General features: G+C 46.0%; 4 protein-coding genes and 2 long non-coding RNA genes across 10 annotated transcripts; 2 read left to right on the top strand and 4 right to left on the bottom strand.

Annotated features, from left to right (window-relative positions):
* The first annotated feature begins 1,376 nt into the window (after positions 1-1,376).
* Positions 1,377-7,193, top strand: phc1 (polyhomeotic homolog 1). 3 transcript variants are annotated; one of them, XM_037273203.1, is made up of 14 exons: positions 1,377-1,528; positions 2,090-2,256; positions 2,334-2,444; positions 2,626-2,691; positions 2,771-2,914; positions 2,983-3,141; positions 3,258-3,902; positions 3,972-4,107; positions 4,232-4,401; positions 4,786-4,849; positions 4,953-5,040; positions 5,450-5,618; positions 5,691-5,940; positions 6,026-7,193. In XM_037273203.1, exons 2-14 carry the CDS (start codon positions 2,095-2,097, stop codon positions 6,175-6,177), a joined length of 2,316 nt encoding a protein of 771 aa, XP_037129098.1. In that variant the 5' UTR covers positions 1,377-1,528; positions 2,090-2,094; the 3' UTR covers positions 6,178-7,193. The 3 variants fall into 3 exon arrangements, with proteins under 3 accessions (XP_037129098.1, XP_037129099.1, XP_037129097.1); XM_037273204.1 differs by having other exon boundaries at positions 2,087-2,256; positions 4,235-4,401; XM_037273202.1 differs by having other exon boundaries at positions 2,087-2,256.
* LOC119135694 lies at positions 4,773-5,451 on the bottom strand. The gene is made up of 2 exons (XR_005100598.1): positions 4,934-5,451; positions 4,773-4,864 (listed from the first exon to the last, which is right to left on the bottom strand). It is a non-coding gene; the product is annotated as an uncharacterized LOC119135694 (long non-coding RNA).
* Positions 6,863-11,162, bottom strand: styk1b (serine/threonine/tyrosine kinase 1b). Of its 2 annotated transcripts, none has more exons than XM_037273324.1 (10): positions 10,847-11,162; positions 9,436-9,508; positions 8,947-9,117; positions 8,555-8,881; positions 8,276-8,457; positions 8,128-8,202; positions 7,787-7,995; positions 7,650-7,690; positions 7,485-7,581; positions 6,863-7,419 (listed from the first exon to the last, which is right to left on the bottom strand). In XM_037273324.1, exons 2-10 carry the CDS (start codon positions 9,488-9,490, stop codon positions 7,227-7,229), a joined length of 1,350 nt encoding a protein of 449 aa, XP_037129219.1. In that variant the 5' UTR covers positions 9,491-9,508; positions 10,847-11,162; the 3' UTR covers positions 6,863-7,226. The 2 variants fall into 2 exon arrangements, with proteins under 2 accessions (XP_037129219.1, XP_037129220.1); XM_037273325.1 differs by lacking the exon at positions 10,847-11,162 and adding an exon at positions 9,616-9,676.
* Positions 11,163-11,374: 212 nt separating this feature from the next.
* Positions 11,375-13,126, bottom strand: LOC119135644 (glutathione S-transferase kappa 1-like). Its single transcript, XM_037273412.1, has 7 exons — positions 12,822-13,126; positions 12,645-12,726; positions 12,414-12,542; positions 12,170-12,309; positions 11,974-12,090; positions 11,819-11,912; positions 11,375-11,638 (listed from the first exon to the last, which is right to left on the bottom strand). The coding sequence occupies exons 1-7, from the start codon at positions 12,888-12,890 to the stop codon at positions 11,580-11,582; spliced, it is 690 nt and encodes a 229-aa protein (XP_037129307.1). The 5' UTR covers positions 12,891-13,126; the 3' UTR covers positions 11,375-11,579.
* Positions 13,127-13,473: 347 nt separating this feature from the next.
* On the bottom strand, positions 13,474-17,512 carry si:ch1073-90m23.1 (rap1 GTPase-activating protein 2). 2 transcript variants are annotated; one of them, XM_037273280.1, is made up of 16 exons: positions 17,056-17,511; positions 16,964-16,990; positions 16,743-16,857; positions 16,626-16,673; positions 16,345-16,542; positions 15,569-15,666; positions 15,421-15,499; positions 15,201-15,254; positions 15,040-15,123; positions 14,877-14,977; positions 14,683-14,812; positions 14,395-14,562; positions 14,247-14,318; positions 14,083-14,169; positions 13,837-13,992; positions 13,474-13,756 (listed from the first exon to the last, which is right to left on the bottom strand). In XM_037273280.1, the coding sequence occupies exons 1-16, from the start codon at positions 17,124-17,126 to the stop codon at positions 13,652-13,654; spliced, it is 1,593 nt and encodes a 530-aa protein (XP_037129175.1). In that variant the 5' UTR covers positions 17,127-17,511; the 3' UTR covers positions 13,474-13,651. The 2 variants fall into 2 exon arrangements, with proteins under 2 accessions (XP_037129175.1, XP_037129176.1); XM_037273281.1 differs by lacking the exon at positions 16,964-16,990 and having other exon boundaries at positions 17,056-17,512.
* Positions 15,429-16,956, top strand: LOC119135688. The gene is made up of 2 exons (XR_005100592.1): positions 15,429-15,536; positions 15,615-16,956. It is a non-coding gene; the product is annotated as an uncharacterized LOC119135688 (long non-coding RNA).
* Positions 17,513-17,954: the final 442 nt, after the last annotated feature.

The raw sequence follows: 17,954 nt of genomic DNA, 5'->3' as shown, positions 1-17,954 counted from the left end.
CTTCCCCAGTGATATCCGTCTGTGTGGCAGTAGTCACCATGCCTTCTTTTCGAATCTCAGCGTGCACCACATCTTCACCAGCGGGTAGTTGATCATTTTCACAAGGGACAGACTGGGAAATATTGACAAGTGCTGCTGCTGCTGCCAATACCCTCTCGCGGTCTCTCTTGCGCTGCTTGAGATTTTGTCTTCTCTCAAAGATCTTCAATGAACATTTGAGTTTTCGTTTGTGAGGTGACTGGGTATGCTCAAATATACTTGGCACATAGTCTGGGGATAGTGGATCTTCGCTTTTTGCACCTGAAACAATTAAACAATCACATTATTCATAATGACTACCATAAATATTAAGCACGTTGTTGAAGGGGATATACCCAGTTCGATTTGTTTCGTAATGGCATTTCATAACTTGACATATTAAAAAACTGAATAGAGTGAAATCATTCAGATACTTTACCTGTCTGTTCAAGTTGCTACCATTTTTATTTTTTGTTTATTTTTGCATGATGCCTCATCTGATTGGCTTGAAAACTTAACCAATAAAAATTTTAACCTTGTGCCAATGGCTTGAAAACTTTATCAATGTAGATTTTACCTTGTGCCAAATGAAGTAACAAAAAGCCTCTTGTTCAAAAATGCTTCATTAAAAATTTTTTTTCACAAGGTTCATAATTTTTTTTGAAATTTCCTAATGCATTCACTCATGAGAATTAATTGTTCAATTCCAATATGAAGTTCAATATTTACATTGATAAAGTTTTCAAGCCAATCAGATGAAGCATCATGAAAAAAGAAACAAAAAATAAAAACGGAGGGGGGGGGGTGAACTGAAGAAATCATCCCATTCCCTGCCTTGCTGCTCTTGCTGCCTTTCTAAAAATGCACCCAGCATTTTCAACAATCATATTTGTATCATCCCATATTGTATTATTTCACATTTTGTGAAACAAATCAGGGGTGAATAGTTTGTTTACATACCTGATATGAAGTGCTCATTGCATATCCTTGTGTAAATCGTAGGTTTCCATCGTTCACGACGAATCGCCGCGATCCATTTATCGCGTTTTTGGATGTTTGCCGGAAATCTATAGAAGCTAAGATTTGGTTTATCGCCTCGTCTATTGCTACATCCAACAGCACAGCAGGTTTCCGGCATTTTCAAGCTCAAATAGCAGCAGATGGAACAAGAAAGCGTGTGTGAGTCGTTGACCGGCGCTGAAATGTTGACCGGCAAGATGGCCGCCAAGCTAATGGGCGCGGCTGATGACGTCAGCTGCATGGTCCGAACGCCCTCGACAAAGTAAATGCTAAAGGTAAACCGTCCAGTAGATGGCAGCATTGCTTAAATCATTCACACAGCTCCAAACATTCCAGCGAGGAAGAAGATGAAGAATCGACCTGTTGGGGGGCGGTTTATCTTTTTAGAACCAAAAAGCCAATAAAAGGCTTTCCGCGTCTGGGTTTCAAATCGAAACCGTCGGGATTACAAATCCCTGCAAATAGGAGTGAAATTTGACCAAGAAAAGAGGTAAAGACACAAGCACGCCTTTTCGAGATTGCACACGCTCATGATGACTTCTTGTATGTTTGCTCGCAATGTAGCTTTAAATGCTAGCGCGGCTAGTTAGCGCCTAGGAAGCGAATCATCAACTTTCACCATGGCCGTCGCTTGATCCCATAAACGTCCGTATTTTTCTGATCATTTAAATTTATACTCAGCATTTTAAGGGTCATACTTAGCCAAATCTATTGTTCGCCCGATCTTGGTAGCCTTTTAGCTGGACGGACCAATCCCAATGATGCTTTTTTTTTTTTTTTTTTTCTCGTGCTTTACGCTCCCAGGTTGACTTCTTTCGGAAATCGAAAATCAAGTTGTTGGTGGTCAGGTCCTTCAGTGCGCTTAGGTCGGCTCAGTCTTCTGCTTTTTAAAGAACACTGTTTAGTGATAAGCATCTGCATGGAAAAAAAAAGTTAGTTCCTGCCAGTTGTGTGGACGCACCGCAGCATCAGCACCCTCGATCAGTTGCAACCTTTTGTGAGGTGTGTCCATTGATTCAATTTTGTTGACACTGCTCACTATTTCTAGTGGCCAAAATGGATGCAAGTGAGGACCAAAACACCGGCACAAACAACAGCAACACCACCACCACTACCACCGGCACCAGCAGTACCACCAATGGAAACCCTCAAACAAGCAGAACCTCCCGCCCACCGCAGATAGCCCACATGTCCCTCTACGAGCGACAGGCTGTGCAGGTTCGTGCCCGAGCTCCTTTGCATACGGCGTGAAATCCACGATTGCATTCTGTATCTAACGACATGCTCGTTTTTAGGCTCTCCAAGCCTTGCAGAGACAGCCGAACGCGGCGCAGTACTTCCAGCAACTCATGCTACAACAGCAGATCAACAACGCTCAACTGCATAACCTGGCCGCTGTGCAACAGGTAGGCAGGAATCAGAAGTACACAATTCCTCCACATTAGCAAGGCAATCCAATTTTTCCTTATTTTTGGTGTACTACTTCCTCCTCAACAGTAAAAAAAAAAATACTATTAGTGTAAATTCTGGTTAAAATATGCTGTGCTTGTTTTAGGGATTTCTTCATGTTTTGTTTTTTCCAACCAGGCTACACTCGCCGCGAGCCGCCAGTCTAACACGCCGAGTAGCAGCATCTCCCAGGCGGCCACCACTGTACACTTTCTTATCACCACTCGTTTGCATTGATCTGCGAACTCGACATCTGAATCAGAATGAATGTTTTTACCCCCAGGTGAATCTCAGCACCACGTCAGCGGGGGGAGCCGGCGTAACTCCCCGTCCCCACGGGACAGCCACCTCCGCGACAACAACTGCCCTCAACCAGTCAGTGTTGTTGGGGGGAAACACGCCAGGACAGGGGCAGATGTATCTTCGGGTGAGTCGATACAACACGGATAAGTTGTGCTGCCTGGCTCATTGTAACAACGAGACTCTGTCCTGCAGGTGAACCGTTCCCTCAGGGCTCCTCTGGCCTCACAGCTCATCTTCATGCCCGGGGGCACAGCAACAGCTACCGTGGCAACAGTGGCCCAGACCCAGCAGCAACAGCAGCAGCAGACCGAAGCTCCTACCTCAGCCAAAGCTCAGCCAGAAAGTGATCAGGTTGGAGCAACATCACACTCAAGTCAAGTCAACTTATTGGTTTATTAATATTGCTGGCCTTCAGTACTGTAAACTAAGCTCGCAGGAACCAAAAGCAAACTTTTTTTGTCTCCCAGGTGCAGAATTTGGCCTTGCACTGTGTGTCCACTCCCAGAGCACTCGCCATCAAGTCGGAGGTCCCCGACAGAAAAGAGCCGGGCGCCTTTCCCCTCAGTCAGCAGCAGCAAGCGGCCAAATCGTCGGGCAACGCGATCGCCGTCAAAGGTTCCACCCAGCCGGCGATGGCCGCTCCCGCAGCCTCGGTGGCGCCCTCCGCCTCCCCAGCGCTCCCCCTTTCCCAGCTCCTCCTGTCATCCTCGGCCGCTCCCGTCATCCTGGTGCCCACCTCCAATGTGCCCACCTCCACCCAGGGCTACTCCATCAGCTCGGTGGCGCCCAAAGCCAACGTCAACACGCAGACGCTGGTGGTGCAGCCCCTCCAGCAGGCCGCCGCAGACAAAGGTCCCGTGCCCATCCAGCCCAAGACGGCGCACGGACACCGCTTACCCATGCAGGTTTCCCCCCGCCAGCCGCTCCCAATTCTCCCGGCGCCGCCCGGCAACAGCCAAGCGGCCCACAACCACCCGCACATTCCCGTGCAGCTGGTGGGGGCCCGGCAGTGCATGGCGGGCGGCGTGCAGGCTGTGGCCCTGGCGCAGGTGCGAAACCTGGCAGCCCAGGAGAACATGAACGCCGTCTCGCACAACACTTCCGCACCTGTGGTAAGCTCATTCGGAATCTGTTCCTTAAGCGAGCTTGAGCGACGGCTGTAAATAAACTTTTTCTGATAGAACAAGTCCGTCAATGGCTCCCTGAAGAGAAAGTCAGACTGCGAAGCACCCAACGAGACGACGGCGGTATCTTCAGAATCTGCTCCCAATAAGGACGCCACTCCTGCTTTAACTCCAGCACCCACAAAGGAATCTGGTACGTAAACTCGGGCCTGACCGATATGGACTTTTTTCAGGACAATGCTGAGTATATAAAATATATCCGTGTATCACGAATAACCAAATTCAACTTTACTCCAATTCTTTCCCTCCATCCTCAGCAGCTCCCCCTTCCGCAGCCTCCTTCCCGTTGGCGCCCAGCCTGCCGCTGTCGAGGGGCGTCCACGGCGACAAAGAGCGGGCGCCGCTCCCCCAGGCCGTGGTCAAGCCGCAAGTCCTCACCCACCTCATCGAGGGCTTCGTCATCCAGGAGGGAGCCGAGCCTTTCCCCGTAAGACTTTATCGTCAGCTCCTTTCTTAATGAGATTGTCGTTTTCAAAAAACCACCACGTGGGCAGCCGTCTCCATTAGTTTTATTGACATTTCAGACAAATACAATTTCACTTGATGAAGACTGTAACTGAATTTAATGACGTGCCAAACAATTTCAGCCTCACTACATAAACTCCCTCTCAGGCCGCTCGGCTTGGAAATGGCTCCGCCCACCCTCTTCCCTCATTACTTGCCTGGACTAATGGTTCCGAAATAATCATTTGTGCTGCATAAACAGCAACATATTACGCAACACTTGTTAATGAAGCGGGTGATAAATATTGAAGCCTTGGTAGAAGTTGCCATATCCTGAACAGTGTTTTTTGTTTGTTTAATTTGGAAGGTCGCAGGGCTCCTCAAAGATCGGGACTTTGCACTGGGCGCCCGCGCCGAAAACGGCCCACCTTGTAAGTGACTTAACGCTAACACACACTCACACAATAAGGTTGTGTGAATTCACCTGTGTGAATAAGGTTCCCTCAATGCCTTACCTTTCCCCTTTTCTTTTAGTATTGAAGTGTGAGTACTGCTCGAGCCTGGCGCCAGCCAACCAGTTCCGAGGAACCAAGAGGTTCTGTTCCAACACCTGCGCAAAGAGGTACGCCTCCACTGAGTAAAATGCATCGCAGCAAACCTCATGGAACCGCTCATATTGGAACTCTTTGTCCTGCGTGAATAATGTTGTTACATGGATAATCTAACAGGCAAATAGTGTGCAGGTGTACTTGAGTCAATCATCCCCTTTCATAGGGTTGAAAAGATCATATGACACACTAACCGCAGATACGGCTAATGTGTTGAGCAAGTCAACAATCATCTGTGTGTTAGATCACAAACTCGTTTGTTTGGCAATCGGGTTGGATTGCTCTATGATGGCGCCGCAATTGGAACCTTGCCCAAGTTTTTGTTGTTCACACCAGACTTGAATGAAGATGAGTTTTAGATCACTGGATTAGTTATCTTCTCTTGGGTCTGACTACAACTCAATGTGTCTTTGTTGTGAACAGGTACAACATAAGCTTCCGAAAACGCTACAAGTCGAGCAGGGGACGAAGCGATGACGCGACGCCGGTGCCCCCCCTGGCCACGACTGAGAATGCGACCAGGCGCCGCGGGCCCCCTCGCCGCAGCAGCTCAAACAGCAGCAAGTTGTCCAGCCAGCATCTAAACGTTAAGGTAACAAAGAATTCAAAAACGGGCATTTCGGGTTCATTGGAGACGTCCCGTTGACTCGTCCGGGTGTTTTAGTGCCGCTCCGACTCCAGCCGCTCGGAGGACGCGTCCAGCGACGGGGACGAGGAGGAAGAGGACACGCCGTCTCTTTCTCCCAGCTCCTCTCACTCGCGCTCGTGCTCCAGAGCCGAGCAGGACAACGCTCCCCAGTCGGACGCCGCCTCGGCTCCCGGGAGCCTCCCCATGGAGACGGCCGGCTTCCTGTCGGCCACTCCGGCCCAATGGAGCGTGGAGGAAGTCTGCAGGTTCATCTCGTCGCTTCAAGGTTGGAACACTCTCATTTTGACATTTTACATCACGAAGCAAGACTCGTGTTTAAAAAAAAAAAAAAAAAAAATCCTTCTGTCTAGGCTGCGAGGAGCTGGCCGCTCACTTCTTGTCGCAGGAAATCGACGGGCAGGCGCTACTGCTTCTCCGAGAGGACCATCTCATCTCCACCATGAACATCAAGTTGGGACCCGCCCTCAAGATCTGTGCCTCTATCAACAGCCTGCGCGAGTGAGCTGTCTTATTTGGATTTTCGACACCACACAATGATTGACAGTTTACATTCTGGACCTTGAATGTGCCAAAACACATTTGGCTTTTTTGGCTGGAGAATGAGTGATGACATTAACCATGTTAAGTGCACTAACCCCATAGTGAGAACTTGGACTTGGTTAAGTGGTAGCGAGGTTAACTTCACATGAGACACGTTGCCTTCTTGAAAATGGTGCTTCAACTTTTTTTTGTTACAAGTTCCTGTCCGACAAGGAGGGAGTCGTTCATAACGGTTTCTTAAAGTTTAGTTTTGTATCTTTTACATTTTTTTACTCAAAAAGAATTTTTCATGACAAGTTGTAGGAGCTGTAAACAACTAAACGTGCCGTGTCAAAGTTCCAGGACTGGCGTCACAAGACATGCAAGTAACGCAAAACATTTCAAATCTTCTCATTGAAATAAATGAAAATGCCATTGTGCTCCTTCCTTCATTAATTGTTCTTTGCAGAGAATAAAAACTATATGCCTGTAAGTCTTAATGTGCTGCGCCACCGTTTGTGTTCCCTGACGCTCGAGAGAGAAAATCTATTCAAATCTATTTCAAGCGACACCAGTCCTGGAACTTTGGCCACCCGTTGCAACCTGAATATGGGCCGATGTGAGGTAGCGTTTTGTATTCCTTCACTTTGCAATAAGCAGACCGACAATTATTTATTCACATTTTATGCGTCATTCAGTTCACGGTCGTTCGATGTAGGAGCGTACAAAAACCAAACATGGATGGCATCTGTTACGTGATATGGGCTGCAGGAAGTTGGTAAACAAATCAGACAAACCGTCATTCCACAGCATCCACTCTGACCGGATGCCCTTCAAGTTTACATCTGTTTGAAAGTCTGTATTTCCTTTTGCCTAAACCTTAAAATAAAACATTTCATAGAGAAAGCTTAATAAAAAATCTTGAGTATACAAGTTTTGTTTCTCCTCATGTGCAAAGCGAAATATGTAACAGTTGGTTGTGGGAAAAGTGCACAGGTATAAAAAAAAAAGTGGACTGCCTTTTTGTTCTAATCAGAAGATGGTGTAGCTGTTGGCCTCCCCGTAGCCGGCCTCTTGCAGGTAGCGCTCCAGGTTGACCGCCAGCGCCCCCTTGAGGACTTTATCCGAGGCGCTCTTCTCCCCAGACACCAGTTTGCGGGTCACGTCGGCTAACGAGGGGCGATCCGCTTCTTTCCACTGGCAGCAAGCCTTAATGATGGCGTAGCTGTGGAGAAATTATAAAGTTGAGAACCTACATTTGACTTTTGGAGCGAGCGCCGGATTCCTTACAGGGCGTTGGAGCAGTTGGGATGCTTCTTCAGACTTTTGCCCCGCTGGTGGAACTGGAGGAGCTCATTAACGGGGACCTCTGCAAACGGAGCTTCTCCTACACAGGCAAACAATTTGGATAAATACTGTAAAATATTAGATGATCAAATTTTGAGCCCGACTTACCCAGTGTTACCATTTCATACACTAAGATGCCAAAAGACCATCTAGAGAGAAAAAAAAGTCAGGGTGGATGGAAGAGGTCAAAGGGCAAACAAGCCACAAGATTCATTAAGGTGATGTCAACCAGCTGGCGCACTCACAAGTCACTGCTGGGCCCGACAGTTCTTCTGGCTAAAATCTCCGGCGCCTGCCATTTCTTCATGCTGGGGTCATCCTTTTGCGTGGATGCTTGGTTCTTGCGTGTGAAGACCCCGTGAAGCCCCCACAGCTTGGCCGTGTGCGCCTGGCTGACCAGGACGCTGCGGGCTCGGATGTTCCCGTGCAGGAGATCTTTGCTGTGGAGGTACGTCTGGAGAGAAAACGTTTTGTGAATTCATTATCATCACCCGGCTAAGTTTAGATTGAAAGGTCAACACAGATTCATAAAACACTATTATTAATTACACCAATTTAATTGGACCCTCAAATAATGTTTACAAACCAGCGCTGAGAGCACATGTTGGGCCATGGTAAACATTCGCCTCTCTGTCATCTCACACGGAGGATTCACGTCTTCCTGCGTGAGACAAATGCAACGTTTACTTACTCGGTTTTACGTTGACAGCGCTAAATTCCGCCGTTCGACTGACCCGTCTGCACCGCCACAGGAAGCTGAGCAGGTCCCGGTTCTCCAACTCCTCCACCGCTGTCACCAGCGGGGCCCGCAAGGAGACCACGCCCAACAGCTCGGGTAAGAACGGGTGCGGCCCCAGCTGGGCCAGGAAGGACGCAAAGCCCAGGAAGTTGTGCCTCTCGGTGGCATCGGCCGAGTCTGCCGCCGGACAGGGAGTTCACACAGGTCCATGTAAGTAAGTTTCACACAAATCTCCTACTAGTGAGGACATAGAAGGTTCAAAGGGGTCCCCCACCATTAAGAACTCGTAGGACCACGTTCCTGTTCTCCATGCGGGCCCTGTAGAGGGACACGGAGGAGTTGGAGCGCAAGGGGAAGCAACCCGGCAGCGGGTTGATCAAGTTGAAGGACTCGGGCAGCCTCTGGCGCGGCAGCTCCCTGGGCTGGATCACGACTTCCGACGCCGGCTTGTAGGCTTGGGCGCCCGACGACACCGGAGGCATATCCACGGACAGGGAGAGCTTTTTGGAGGCGTACATGCTGGGCGGCTGAAAGGTGGAGTACGTGTTGGGCATGTCCAAAGCGATGCTTTCGTGCTCCAGAACATTGATGCCGGGTGGAGCTGGGTGAAGACCAAAAGAATCAGCAGAGTCCAGTCACGATGCCGTGAAAAACAAGCAGCGGTACCATCGATGCCGTGCAGCTCCCTCCTGAAGGTGGGCCTGGTGGTGCTGAGACGGATGCGCTCGACCTTCTCCGGACAGAAGCGCAGTAGGAGGATGAAGACCAGCGTGACCACAAAGGTGGCCAGCAGCAGAATGGGCACGATGATCACTTCCTTCTCATACACACGAATCTCTGACCCAGGAAGAAAAAAAAAAAAAAAAAAAAGTGGTGAGATGATCAAGTGTATTTTAATCTCTTTCCGGAACATTTTGACCTGACTCCTGCTCTTTTATAGTTAATATAAAATCCGTAAAACTTCAATCACCAATAATTGACGTCGAACCTGTAAGACCGTTAAGAGGAAAAATAAATTATACATTACAAAAAAATAACTGAAAGAATGCGGTTACTGGTTACAAATTACTGCCCAAAAGTCACGAAACCAAAAGTGACTCATTTGAGACACGAATAATGTACATTTTTAAATATGCTGTCAAGTATTTAGCTCACCACAGATTGTGTCTCCTGGTTGGCAGCGGAAGTCTGCGTTTGATATTGACGACATCCTGTCAAAGCGGTGAGCCTGCAAAAAGTAAGGCCAGTTTATCTGCATAACACAGGGCAAATATTTTCTTCCATGGTCAATCAGGCTTTATAGACACTAAGATTAGACTGAGGAGATTTTAGGACCGGTGTGGTGGGTTCCAATCAGAACTCGAGCAGCGACATTCTGAAGCAGTTGTAGCTGTTGGATGGATTTTTGTTGTTATTGCCGTTCAGGCCTCAAAAAGCACCTGTTTGGTCTGGTGCGCTAAAAATGAACAAAGTGTGAACAAGCTTTTCCATGTCTTGTTTGTTCAAACGACACGAGTCAAACACATGAAATAAACGTGGAAAATTCAACAAGGATTTCTTGCTGGGCTAATTGCAAGTCACAATATTAGGAACATTGACATAACTCTTTACGAAGATAACAATGTTCATCTTTAAGAAATTAATTGTGGTTGTGGCGATAATACATTTAGGTTGATAGTGATTTTCAACCACTGTGCCGTGACGCATTGGTGTGTCGTGACATCATCGTGTGTGCGCTGCAGGAAATTATCTAGTTTCACTTAATTGGTCCAGGAATGATTTATTTATGACAAATGTACAGCGGCAGGCAGAACAATTAATACTAAATAGCAATTCTGTGTGTGCAAATCTAAAATGTGTCAATTTAAATAAATTAAATTATTATTAAATTTAAATAAAGTAATTAAAATGTGTCAATTAAAATAAATTAATTATTAAATTTAAATAAGGTAATTAATTAAATCAAAGTAAATTTGTGGTTAGATTGAGAAAAAAAAAAAGTCAAGCGTGTATATTGTCAACACAGATTCACGGAAATCATATTCATATTTTACAGCTCTGGCCTAGATCTTTATCACTGACATGAATTAGAGTAGGTCTTTGCTGTGACCACATTATGCAACTACTTGTACATTTAAAAATATTGACTTGACCAAACATGAAATTCAATTGTATGTAAATTACATAATGTATATATTTTTTTAATATATTGTGCTGCAATACTATGACACGAGCTGTTTTCCTTTCTGACAGCGTCCTAACAATATGGTGCTTATTTACCTCAAAGCGTTGTTAAAGCAAATTTTGCAGGCTAAAGGTTCTACTGGGAAATTCTACAATGACGTGGCGGTAACCGTTTGGACGTCAGCGTGGGCAAACCTGTCTCTCTGCATTTCTGCCGGCGTTCTACACGCCCATGAAGGGGAAAACCACAAGTGGCACAAAAAGCATCAAGTCGCTAAACGTTAATCTTGAAAACGCTGTTATTCTCTTTAACGTCTTATCGCCGCACACAATATAAAGCAGGATTTCAAATCGACATACAGGAGCAATAACATGGTCTTACCTTTTACTTTGAATTGTGTACTAAGTCCTCCAGAATAATTTTGCTTTTGCAGTCTTCATGGAGTAAGTTCCACATCGGTCCAACTGTGTGAGAAATCCTGGGTCGCTTCTACATGGTCTTGTTTTCCTGGGTCTGACTGTCAGGGGATCAGCATACACCTGTTTGTCTACGCTCTGACGTCTGGTTTTAACTCCGCCCTCCTCCCCAGCACCTTGCTCCTCCAATGCTCCTTCCTTCTTCCTTGCCCTCAGGGGGCAAATCAACACGCTTGTGACAGTCCTGCCCTGCCTCTTCTTTGTTTGCTGTATTAATCTCCTCCTAGGCCGAGGCCCGCATCGATCCCGTGGTGGCCCAACCTTTTTTGGCTTTGTCAAGAACTGGTCTGGTTGCTCCCCGCCGCAGGCTTCGGATAAAAACCTTGGGGACGAAGGCTGTCCCTGGAACCCGTACGACGAGCTCGGCGCCCTCGAGACAGTTGCGTCAGCGATAAGCCTCGTCTTTGCGTTCTTCAAACACAAACAAGTGACCTTTGCCTTTTGAAGCAGCAACAATTTATTTTAAAGGCAATCTACAGTGTGGACTGTTTGCTTTTGGGACACACAATTTTAAAAATGGTCTTGTGGCCTATTCCATTTTGATCAAAAGGCACAGCCCATGAATGGCTGGTTTACAAACAAGGTTATGCAATATGAATTAGTGCATAGACAGTCGTGGTTTTGTAGGCAGCTTTGTCTCACAGTTTGGCAGATGACATTTCACAACGAACAGGCTGAGGGCCAAGCCACTTTTCACCTAAAAAAAAAAAACAGTAAAACACATTGTACATTTGCAGGCCTGTTTTGTTCTTTTATTCGAATTTACACCATCTCAAAATATATGTCGCTATCTAGTGGTCAGCAATGGAATTACACTTCATATAAACGCATTAACTAAACAAAGAAACGTTGGCAAAGATAAATCAAGCTTTCTTACCAAGACAGTGGGCCATGACCTCAAATCTATCCGAACCAAAGAACATCTCAGCTTTGCCGTTGGTGTGACACACCATCATGGGGAAGCCAAATGCCTGACAAGATAAAATAAATAAATGAAATCACGTAAGACCGGAGACAGACAAATGAACCGACCCCATATTCCAGCGCGTCCTGAGTGCTTCTCTTCAGTTTGTCTTTAATTTCCTGAGTGGTGCAAAGCTTCTGCAACTCTTCAACTTCACTCCTGCCCAAGCCAGCTTTCTGTGCTGCCTGAAAAAAAGATGGCCAATCATCTTTTCTTTCTCTTTCTTTTTTTTGTGTGTGCTAATTTCTCAAGATGGGTTGCTACCTCAGCCAGTGACGCGGGCTCAGTGATATCTTTGTCCTGGCTCCAGATTCTTCTCCAGAGCTCTCTGGACACCTTCTCCACCTGCTGGTCTCCACCCGTCTCCTGCACTGCTTTCACAAAGCGCATTGCATTCAAGGAGCCTACAAGGAAACAAAATCACATCTCAACATAAGATATACAATAGTATGTATATTATTATATGTATATTCATTTCAATATGACACTCCATTTACTTGGCGTGTACCTTTATTGAAGATGGCTTCCACAGGGTCTGCAGGAGAATGCAGCGGGATGTTGAAATATTCTGCCAGGCGGGCCAAGTCCTTGTTCATATACAAAAATTTGGTCGGAACCATTCCAGGGGGCTTGTTGCCTATCACGGTGAGACGTCAACTCAATAAGGTGGGAAGTGACAACAGTACAAATACTTTATCACAGAGTGTTAGCACTTTTGCACTTTAGTTCACAAGCTTACCAGCGCCTTGCATGACACCACCCAGAAACGCAGGTCTGAGTTTGAGATCAATATTCCACACAGTTCTGTAGCGGCACATGACCTGTAAACGAATCGCTTTAAATCGGCTTTGACATGGACACCAGCTCGTAATAGTATCGCCATTTATACCACGAATCAAATCAATAATAGACAAACCTCGAAGGCCAACCAGGAGTAGGGAGACACCACATCGTAGAACAACTCGATCACTTTCTTGGAGGTCATTTTCGACGTGTGCACTCGAGCAGGAAAGAAAGTATTGTTCACAACCTGCACAGTGTGTCAAAGTTCGAAGCGGCCACAAGCAATGTTGAACGTTATGCAAAACGCCTCTTGAACCCGCGTTACGGAGCCAAAACAAGTCAAATTTGATTCCGTAGCAAACTTAGGCAAGATTTGCACAGCGTTGATTATTCGCAAGTTGTTTATGTTGAATTATTAATTAGCTATATTCTTCTTTTACTGTTAATACATCCGGCTCGAACGCATGTACTGCCCCCTATGGGAATGGGCTGCAGCGGCACGCTGAACATAAATCTGGTTTAATCTGGTTAAAGTTAATCGTCTTTTTTCCAATGACTATAAAAATAAAAAGTAAAAAACACATCTGTACTGGAATAACTTAATAGTCATCTTAAATTACTACGATTTTTTTTTCAATAAAGTTTGTTTGCATTCCCATAAAAAGACGTTTTAATGTTTCCATTCAAACATGCATTTACGGAAGCCCATTTCCACCAGTTAAAAAAAGGAAAAAGTAGAAAAAAAAATCGTAAAAAAAGAAATGGACAGATTTTCCCTTAAATATTTTCAGGTTTTTATTTACCATACATGTCACTAAAATATAATTTGTATTACATATATGACTGCTATTGCAGCATGATAATTACATGAGCAGCAATTTTAATTTACTACCTTTACAGGAGTCCTCCACACAGATAATAAGGTCAACATGATGTGCATAAATGTCTAAAATCTGGAATGTACTACGTCTCCTCTTGAGGACTCGCTTGGACCTGTGGTGAGATGCCACTGATTTTCCTGGGCACCCCGAGGGTCTCGAAGGAATGGCTCCGCACTCGGATGGCCCTCTTAGGGGAAAAAATTGAATGCAAGAAATGCTTTCATGTGAGATCGACTAATAGAACAAGAACTGTCATTGAATGCTGACCTTAAAGTTCTCAATGAACCCCCCACTGCCTTCGGACACCCCCTTGACACTCTCAGCAGAGGGGACAGAAGAGGCTGATGGGTCTCCCAGCATGCATTGTGAACGAGTGGAGAGTTCTGCCTGCAGATTCTCCAGAAGTGCTGAGCGTGTGCGTTGCTTTATTTATTTGGGGGGGGGGGGGGGGGGGGGGGTAATGATATTACCACCAAATGGAGCTCGTGAACTTGAGGCAGGATGAGCACCTACCTCCAGTCTGCTGAACTGCTCGGCTTTACAGCAGGAAATTTCCGCATTGATGAGCTTGGTGAGGAGGAATTCTCTCAGTAGGGAGTGCTTAAGACAAAAATCGGACTTTTTGAGCATCTCAACATTAAGAAACAAATTAAATATATTGATGTTTGGATTTTTACATCTGTGAAGACTGGAGGATGTGGAAGCACTGGACCGAATGGAGGAACGTCATCCCTAGCGGTGACAGATAGCTGTGACAAGTACTGTTAATACACTCGGTGGCCACAACACAATATGTAAGCCCAAAAAAAAAAAAAGAGACAGCACCTGATATGCAGTTTGGCCAGCATCATCCGTCTTCCCGCTTTGGACCCTCCGGACCACGATGAAACAGTGCAGGAAGTGCGACTTAATCATGTCAGCTAAGAAAGTAGTCGGACCCTCCTGGTAGACCATCGCCACAATGTCGTTACCGATGTGTCTCTTTCTTTGCAGCTGAGGTGACATATTTTTTTGGAGAAGGTTAAAAAATCAGAAGTACAGATAAATACTCGAGTACAGTCGTTACGTGCCGGCATTTTGCCACAAACTCTCTCGTTTGGCGCAGGAGCCAACCTGCTGTGGGTCGCCTTCGGTGAAGGGCAGTTTTGTCGCCACATGAAACATGACCTCTCTGCCGTGGAAGGAAGTAAAGACCGCCTCGTTCCCCGTCTGGCCGTGACAAACATCCAGACCTCCTCTGAAGCTGAAAACAGGACAACGGGATGAGATGTTGCACCGTGAGCGACCTTCGGCCAATCACGGTTTACCCAGTGAAGCCTTGGAGTTGAACCGTGTCCCCCAAAATCGACAGGAACTCGGTAAAGCCTTCGCTTTCTTCATCGTTACCGAGGATGTCCTCCTCGGTGAACTGGTGAAAGTTCAGTTCTTCAACATTTTTGTGGAAGCCCAAAACAAAAATTCCATTCTTACCTGATTCTCCTTCTGGTACAAAACACCAAACTTGAAATTGGACGACACCCTGTGCTCATCGAACGCTTTTATTAGTACCGGAGCCTTGAGGATGAGTGAGAAAAAAAATCCAAACGTTTCATCAAAATCAAGTTACTTTTCCGGTCATGTTGAAGAATTACCTTGAGGTAGCTGACCGCGTCAAACTTTGAGACGGTCACTCTGTCGCACAGCATCTAGAAATAATTAGTTATTTTGTATTATTATATTATTCTTATTTTTTATTATAATCTTATTTTATTTCCCGAGCTCAATTTGTAGAACCCAAATTACATTTAAAGGGCTCAAATGTATTTTGTCCATAAAATGTCTCCTGCTGGTACTGCAAACTAATCCGTGTACCTTTGCCAGTTCGACAGATGATGGAATACCAGGGAAAAGCGACAGGGAGAAAACTCCGTGCAGAGAACATTGTTTCATCCTGCGAGACAAGACGCACAATCGCGTTTAAAGTAAAGGTAAACAGAAGCGATGGAAAAGCTGCTTTCACCTCAGTATGACTCGCAGGCGATTTTCCTCTTCCTCCAAACACACAGACAACACCAGCGGCCCTAAGGTCGGATCCACTGCCGTGAAGGAATGGTGATACTGGCAAGTGCAAGAAAAAAAATATATCCAACTCAGAAGGTCAGCATTGATCTGCTTTTACGAACGGAATCTGTGAATGAAATTTGTCTGGTTAACTCTGAGTTGTTTTTGTTCTCATTGATGTTGTAGGAAGGTGAATGAGGGTAAACAGTGGCTATAAAAAGTCTACACACCCTTTTTTGCATAAAATCACCATTCGTTCATTGACGTATGGGACCGTATGGAGTTATTTTTCTTTAGATGGAAATGTGGCCTTAGTCAAGGTGGAGGGAATAATGAACAGTTCAAAATGGCAGTCAGTGTTAGCACAAAAATGTCATGAAAAGCCCGCTAGAACATCTAAACTTTATAGGGGGTTTCTTTTAATGGTCGCAGGCTTGCGCAACTTCGACTCCTTGTAGGTTGAATGTTATTGGTTAACTCGGAACACAGCCACATTAGTTACTATAAGTGGGTGTGCACACTTATGCAACTGCATTTTTTTTTTTACTCTACCTCTGGAATAGATGAAGTAAAATCAATTGAAATGTATAGGTTATATAACTAATTGTCTCATTTTTTCTATATTGCTCAAAGCTACAATTTGAACACAGGTGTGTAGACTTTTTATTGTACATGCAACAATACGTCACAGTTCAAAAGTTCAATTGGAATTATGAATGACAGCGAGCGACTGACCCGCGAGCGGAAAAAGTGGCGGTAGATTTTGGCCTCGCCGTCCCTTTCCTTGAGTTCGTAGTCGTCTGCTGGGAGGCCGTGATGGGAGGAGGTGGGGCTGACATCTGCGAGTCTCTCCAAAGGCGGGTCGACCCAGTAGCGCCCCAGCTTCGAAGGGAGGATGATTGGCAGCACTCCGCCTGTCGTCAAAAGCCGAGACTAAAATAGACCACGACGAGTTGCTTCATTAGGGAAACAAATCAACACAAAACGTTTTTTTTTCTCTGACTAAATGGACGAACCTTAAGCGGCAGAGGGAATTCACATCGCTGCTCATCGAGCCTGCTGCCCTGATACACCAAAGAAACACTGATGACAAAATCCTCCTTTGAATTTGATGCCACATCTCAAGAACTCACCTGGAGCTTTTCAATGATTTCAAACAACTCCGTTTCCTTCTGGCTGCCGCTAGCCGAGAGGACAGGCTTGCCGTCATCCAAGATGTCCGTCGTCGTGCTCTCGGCGGCTTCCGCTCTGCAGCAACAGGTGCAGACAGCCACACGAGCAAAAACCTCATTCTCCTCCCTCGTAAACTTCGGTCAAAAGTGCTTCAATAAATGAGGAATAAAGAAAGCCTTACCCTGCTTCGTCCTTGGATATGTCCATGCTGGGAACCGGAAAGTAAGACGAGCTTCATCACAGGTGAAATGCAGTCCAATTTGAAACACTCACCTTCCATAAGTGCCAAAAGTGAAACTTCTCCTTCTGGGGAAGAATGTGTCTTCTCTCTTCCCTTCCTCCATGTTTGTACTGTACTGCAAGTTTGCAGTTTACCAGTTTATCAGGGCTGGCCAAGGCTGAATTAATTCACTCAATAATTCTGTCACTCCCCCTCCATGACCCCCCGCCACCCACTTATTTAAAGCTTCCCTTCACCTCCTTCTGTGCTGCTGTCACTCATGCCGCATGAACCCGTTTGCGCTCAGTCACGCGCAGGTGCAAGCAAAACACAAGCACGGCTAGTAAATAGTCGCCGCTTTCTCCGAGCTTCAAGACCGACTTGTGAATAAATGAAGAAATGACACATGAGACATTTTCTGCCGGACCTGTTACCCTTTGAGAGTCACTAAAGACCATCAATTATTGACAGCACGCAGCGAGGGTGAGGAGATAGACAGCAGGGGAGGGTGAAGCCGCTCTCCGAGCAGAGGTGCAGCCAGTGAGACGCACGGTGGAAAGATAGCACACCTGCACAACACAATAAGAAACAACTCATCATTTTTACCTGATGTCATGTCACGCAACTCCGGGCATGCCTGCAGCCGCCATCTTAGAGGTGGATGCGGATCCTTTTGTGGATTTCCTTTTGAGTGTAGATCAATTTGTTAGCTATAAAAATGTAGTGTTGGGCTGCAACAATACAGGCGGGAGAGACAAGGACTCATTTTCTGACACCAACATTGAATTAGGCAAGCTGAGACTAGATTTGTTGGTGCAAATTGTGGCTTTCCCTGATTAGAAATGCAGGATTATGTGATTACCACTCGCCCATTCCCACCATGACAACCACTAACAAGCATTGAGGCCAATGTAACACACATCAATGCTGTTACAGGGTCAAGTAACACAAG

The sequence above is a fragment of the Syngnathus acus genome, chromosome 16 (assembly GCF_901709675.1).
Source record: "Syngnathus acus chromosome 16, fSynAcu1.2, whole genome shotgun sequence".
NCBI classification, from domain to species: domain Eukaryota; kingdom Metazoa; phylum Chordata; class Actinopteri; order Syngnathiformes; family Syngnathidae; genus Syngnathus; species Syngnathus acus.
The sequence above is the reverse complement of the archived record's forward strand: the minus strand, read 5'-3'. Positions and strand labels throughout refer to the sequence as shown.

Bases quoted from the DNA above. Each gene is read 5' to 3' on its own strand.
- phc1 (XM_037273203.1), top strand. From the start codon at position 2,095: ATGGATGCAAGTGAGGACCAAAACACCGGCACAAACAACAGCAACACC. The intron at 3,903-3,971 runs GTAAGCTCATTC...TTTTTCTGATAG, and splicing joins ACAACACTTCCGCACCTGTG to AACAAGTCCGTCAATGGCTC. The intron at 5,619-5,690 runs GTAACAAAGAAT...CGGGTGTTTTAG, and splicing joins GCCAGCATCTAAACGTTAAG to TGCCGCTCCGACTCCAGCCG.
- styk1b (XM_037273324.1), bottom strand. From the start codon at position 9,490: ATGTCGTCAATATCAAACGCAGACTTCCGCTGCCAACCAGGAGACACA. The intron at 8,458-8,554 runs GTGGGGGACCCC...GTCCGGCGGCAG, and splicing joins GGTCCTACGAGTTCTTAATG to ACTCGGCCGATGCCACCGAG. The intron at 7,420-7,484 runs GTAAGGAATCCG...ATTTCTCCACAG, and splicing joins CCCAACTGCTCCAACGCCCT to CTACGCCATCATTAAGGCTT.
- LOC119135644 (XM_037273412.1), bottom strand. From the start codon at position 12,890: ATGACCTCCAAGAAAGTGATCGAGTTGTTCTACGATGTGGTGTCTCCC. The intron at 12,091-12,169 runs GTAGCAACCCAT...TCTTTTTTTCAG, and splicing joins AGCCCGCGTCACTGGCTGAG to GCAGCACAGAAAGCTGGCTT. The intron at 11,913-11,973 runs GTCGGTTCATTT...TTATCTTGTCAG, and splicing joins AGGACGCGCTGGAATATGGG to GCATTTGGCTTCCCCATGAT.
- si:ch1073-90m23.1 (XM_037273280.1), bottom strand. From the start codon at position 17,126: ATGGAGGAAGGGAAGAGAGAAGACACATTCTTCCCCAGAAGGAGAAGT. The intron at 16,858-16,963 runs GTAAGGCTTTCT...CTGTTGCTGCAG, and splicing joins ATATCCAAGGACGAAGCAGG to AGCGGAAGCCGCCGAGAGCA. The intron at 13,757-13,836 runs GTCAGCATTCAA...TTTTCCCCTAAG, and splicing joins GGTTCATTGAGAACTTTAAG to AGGGCCATCCGAGTGCGGAG.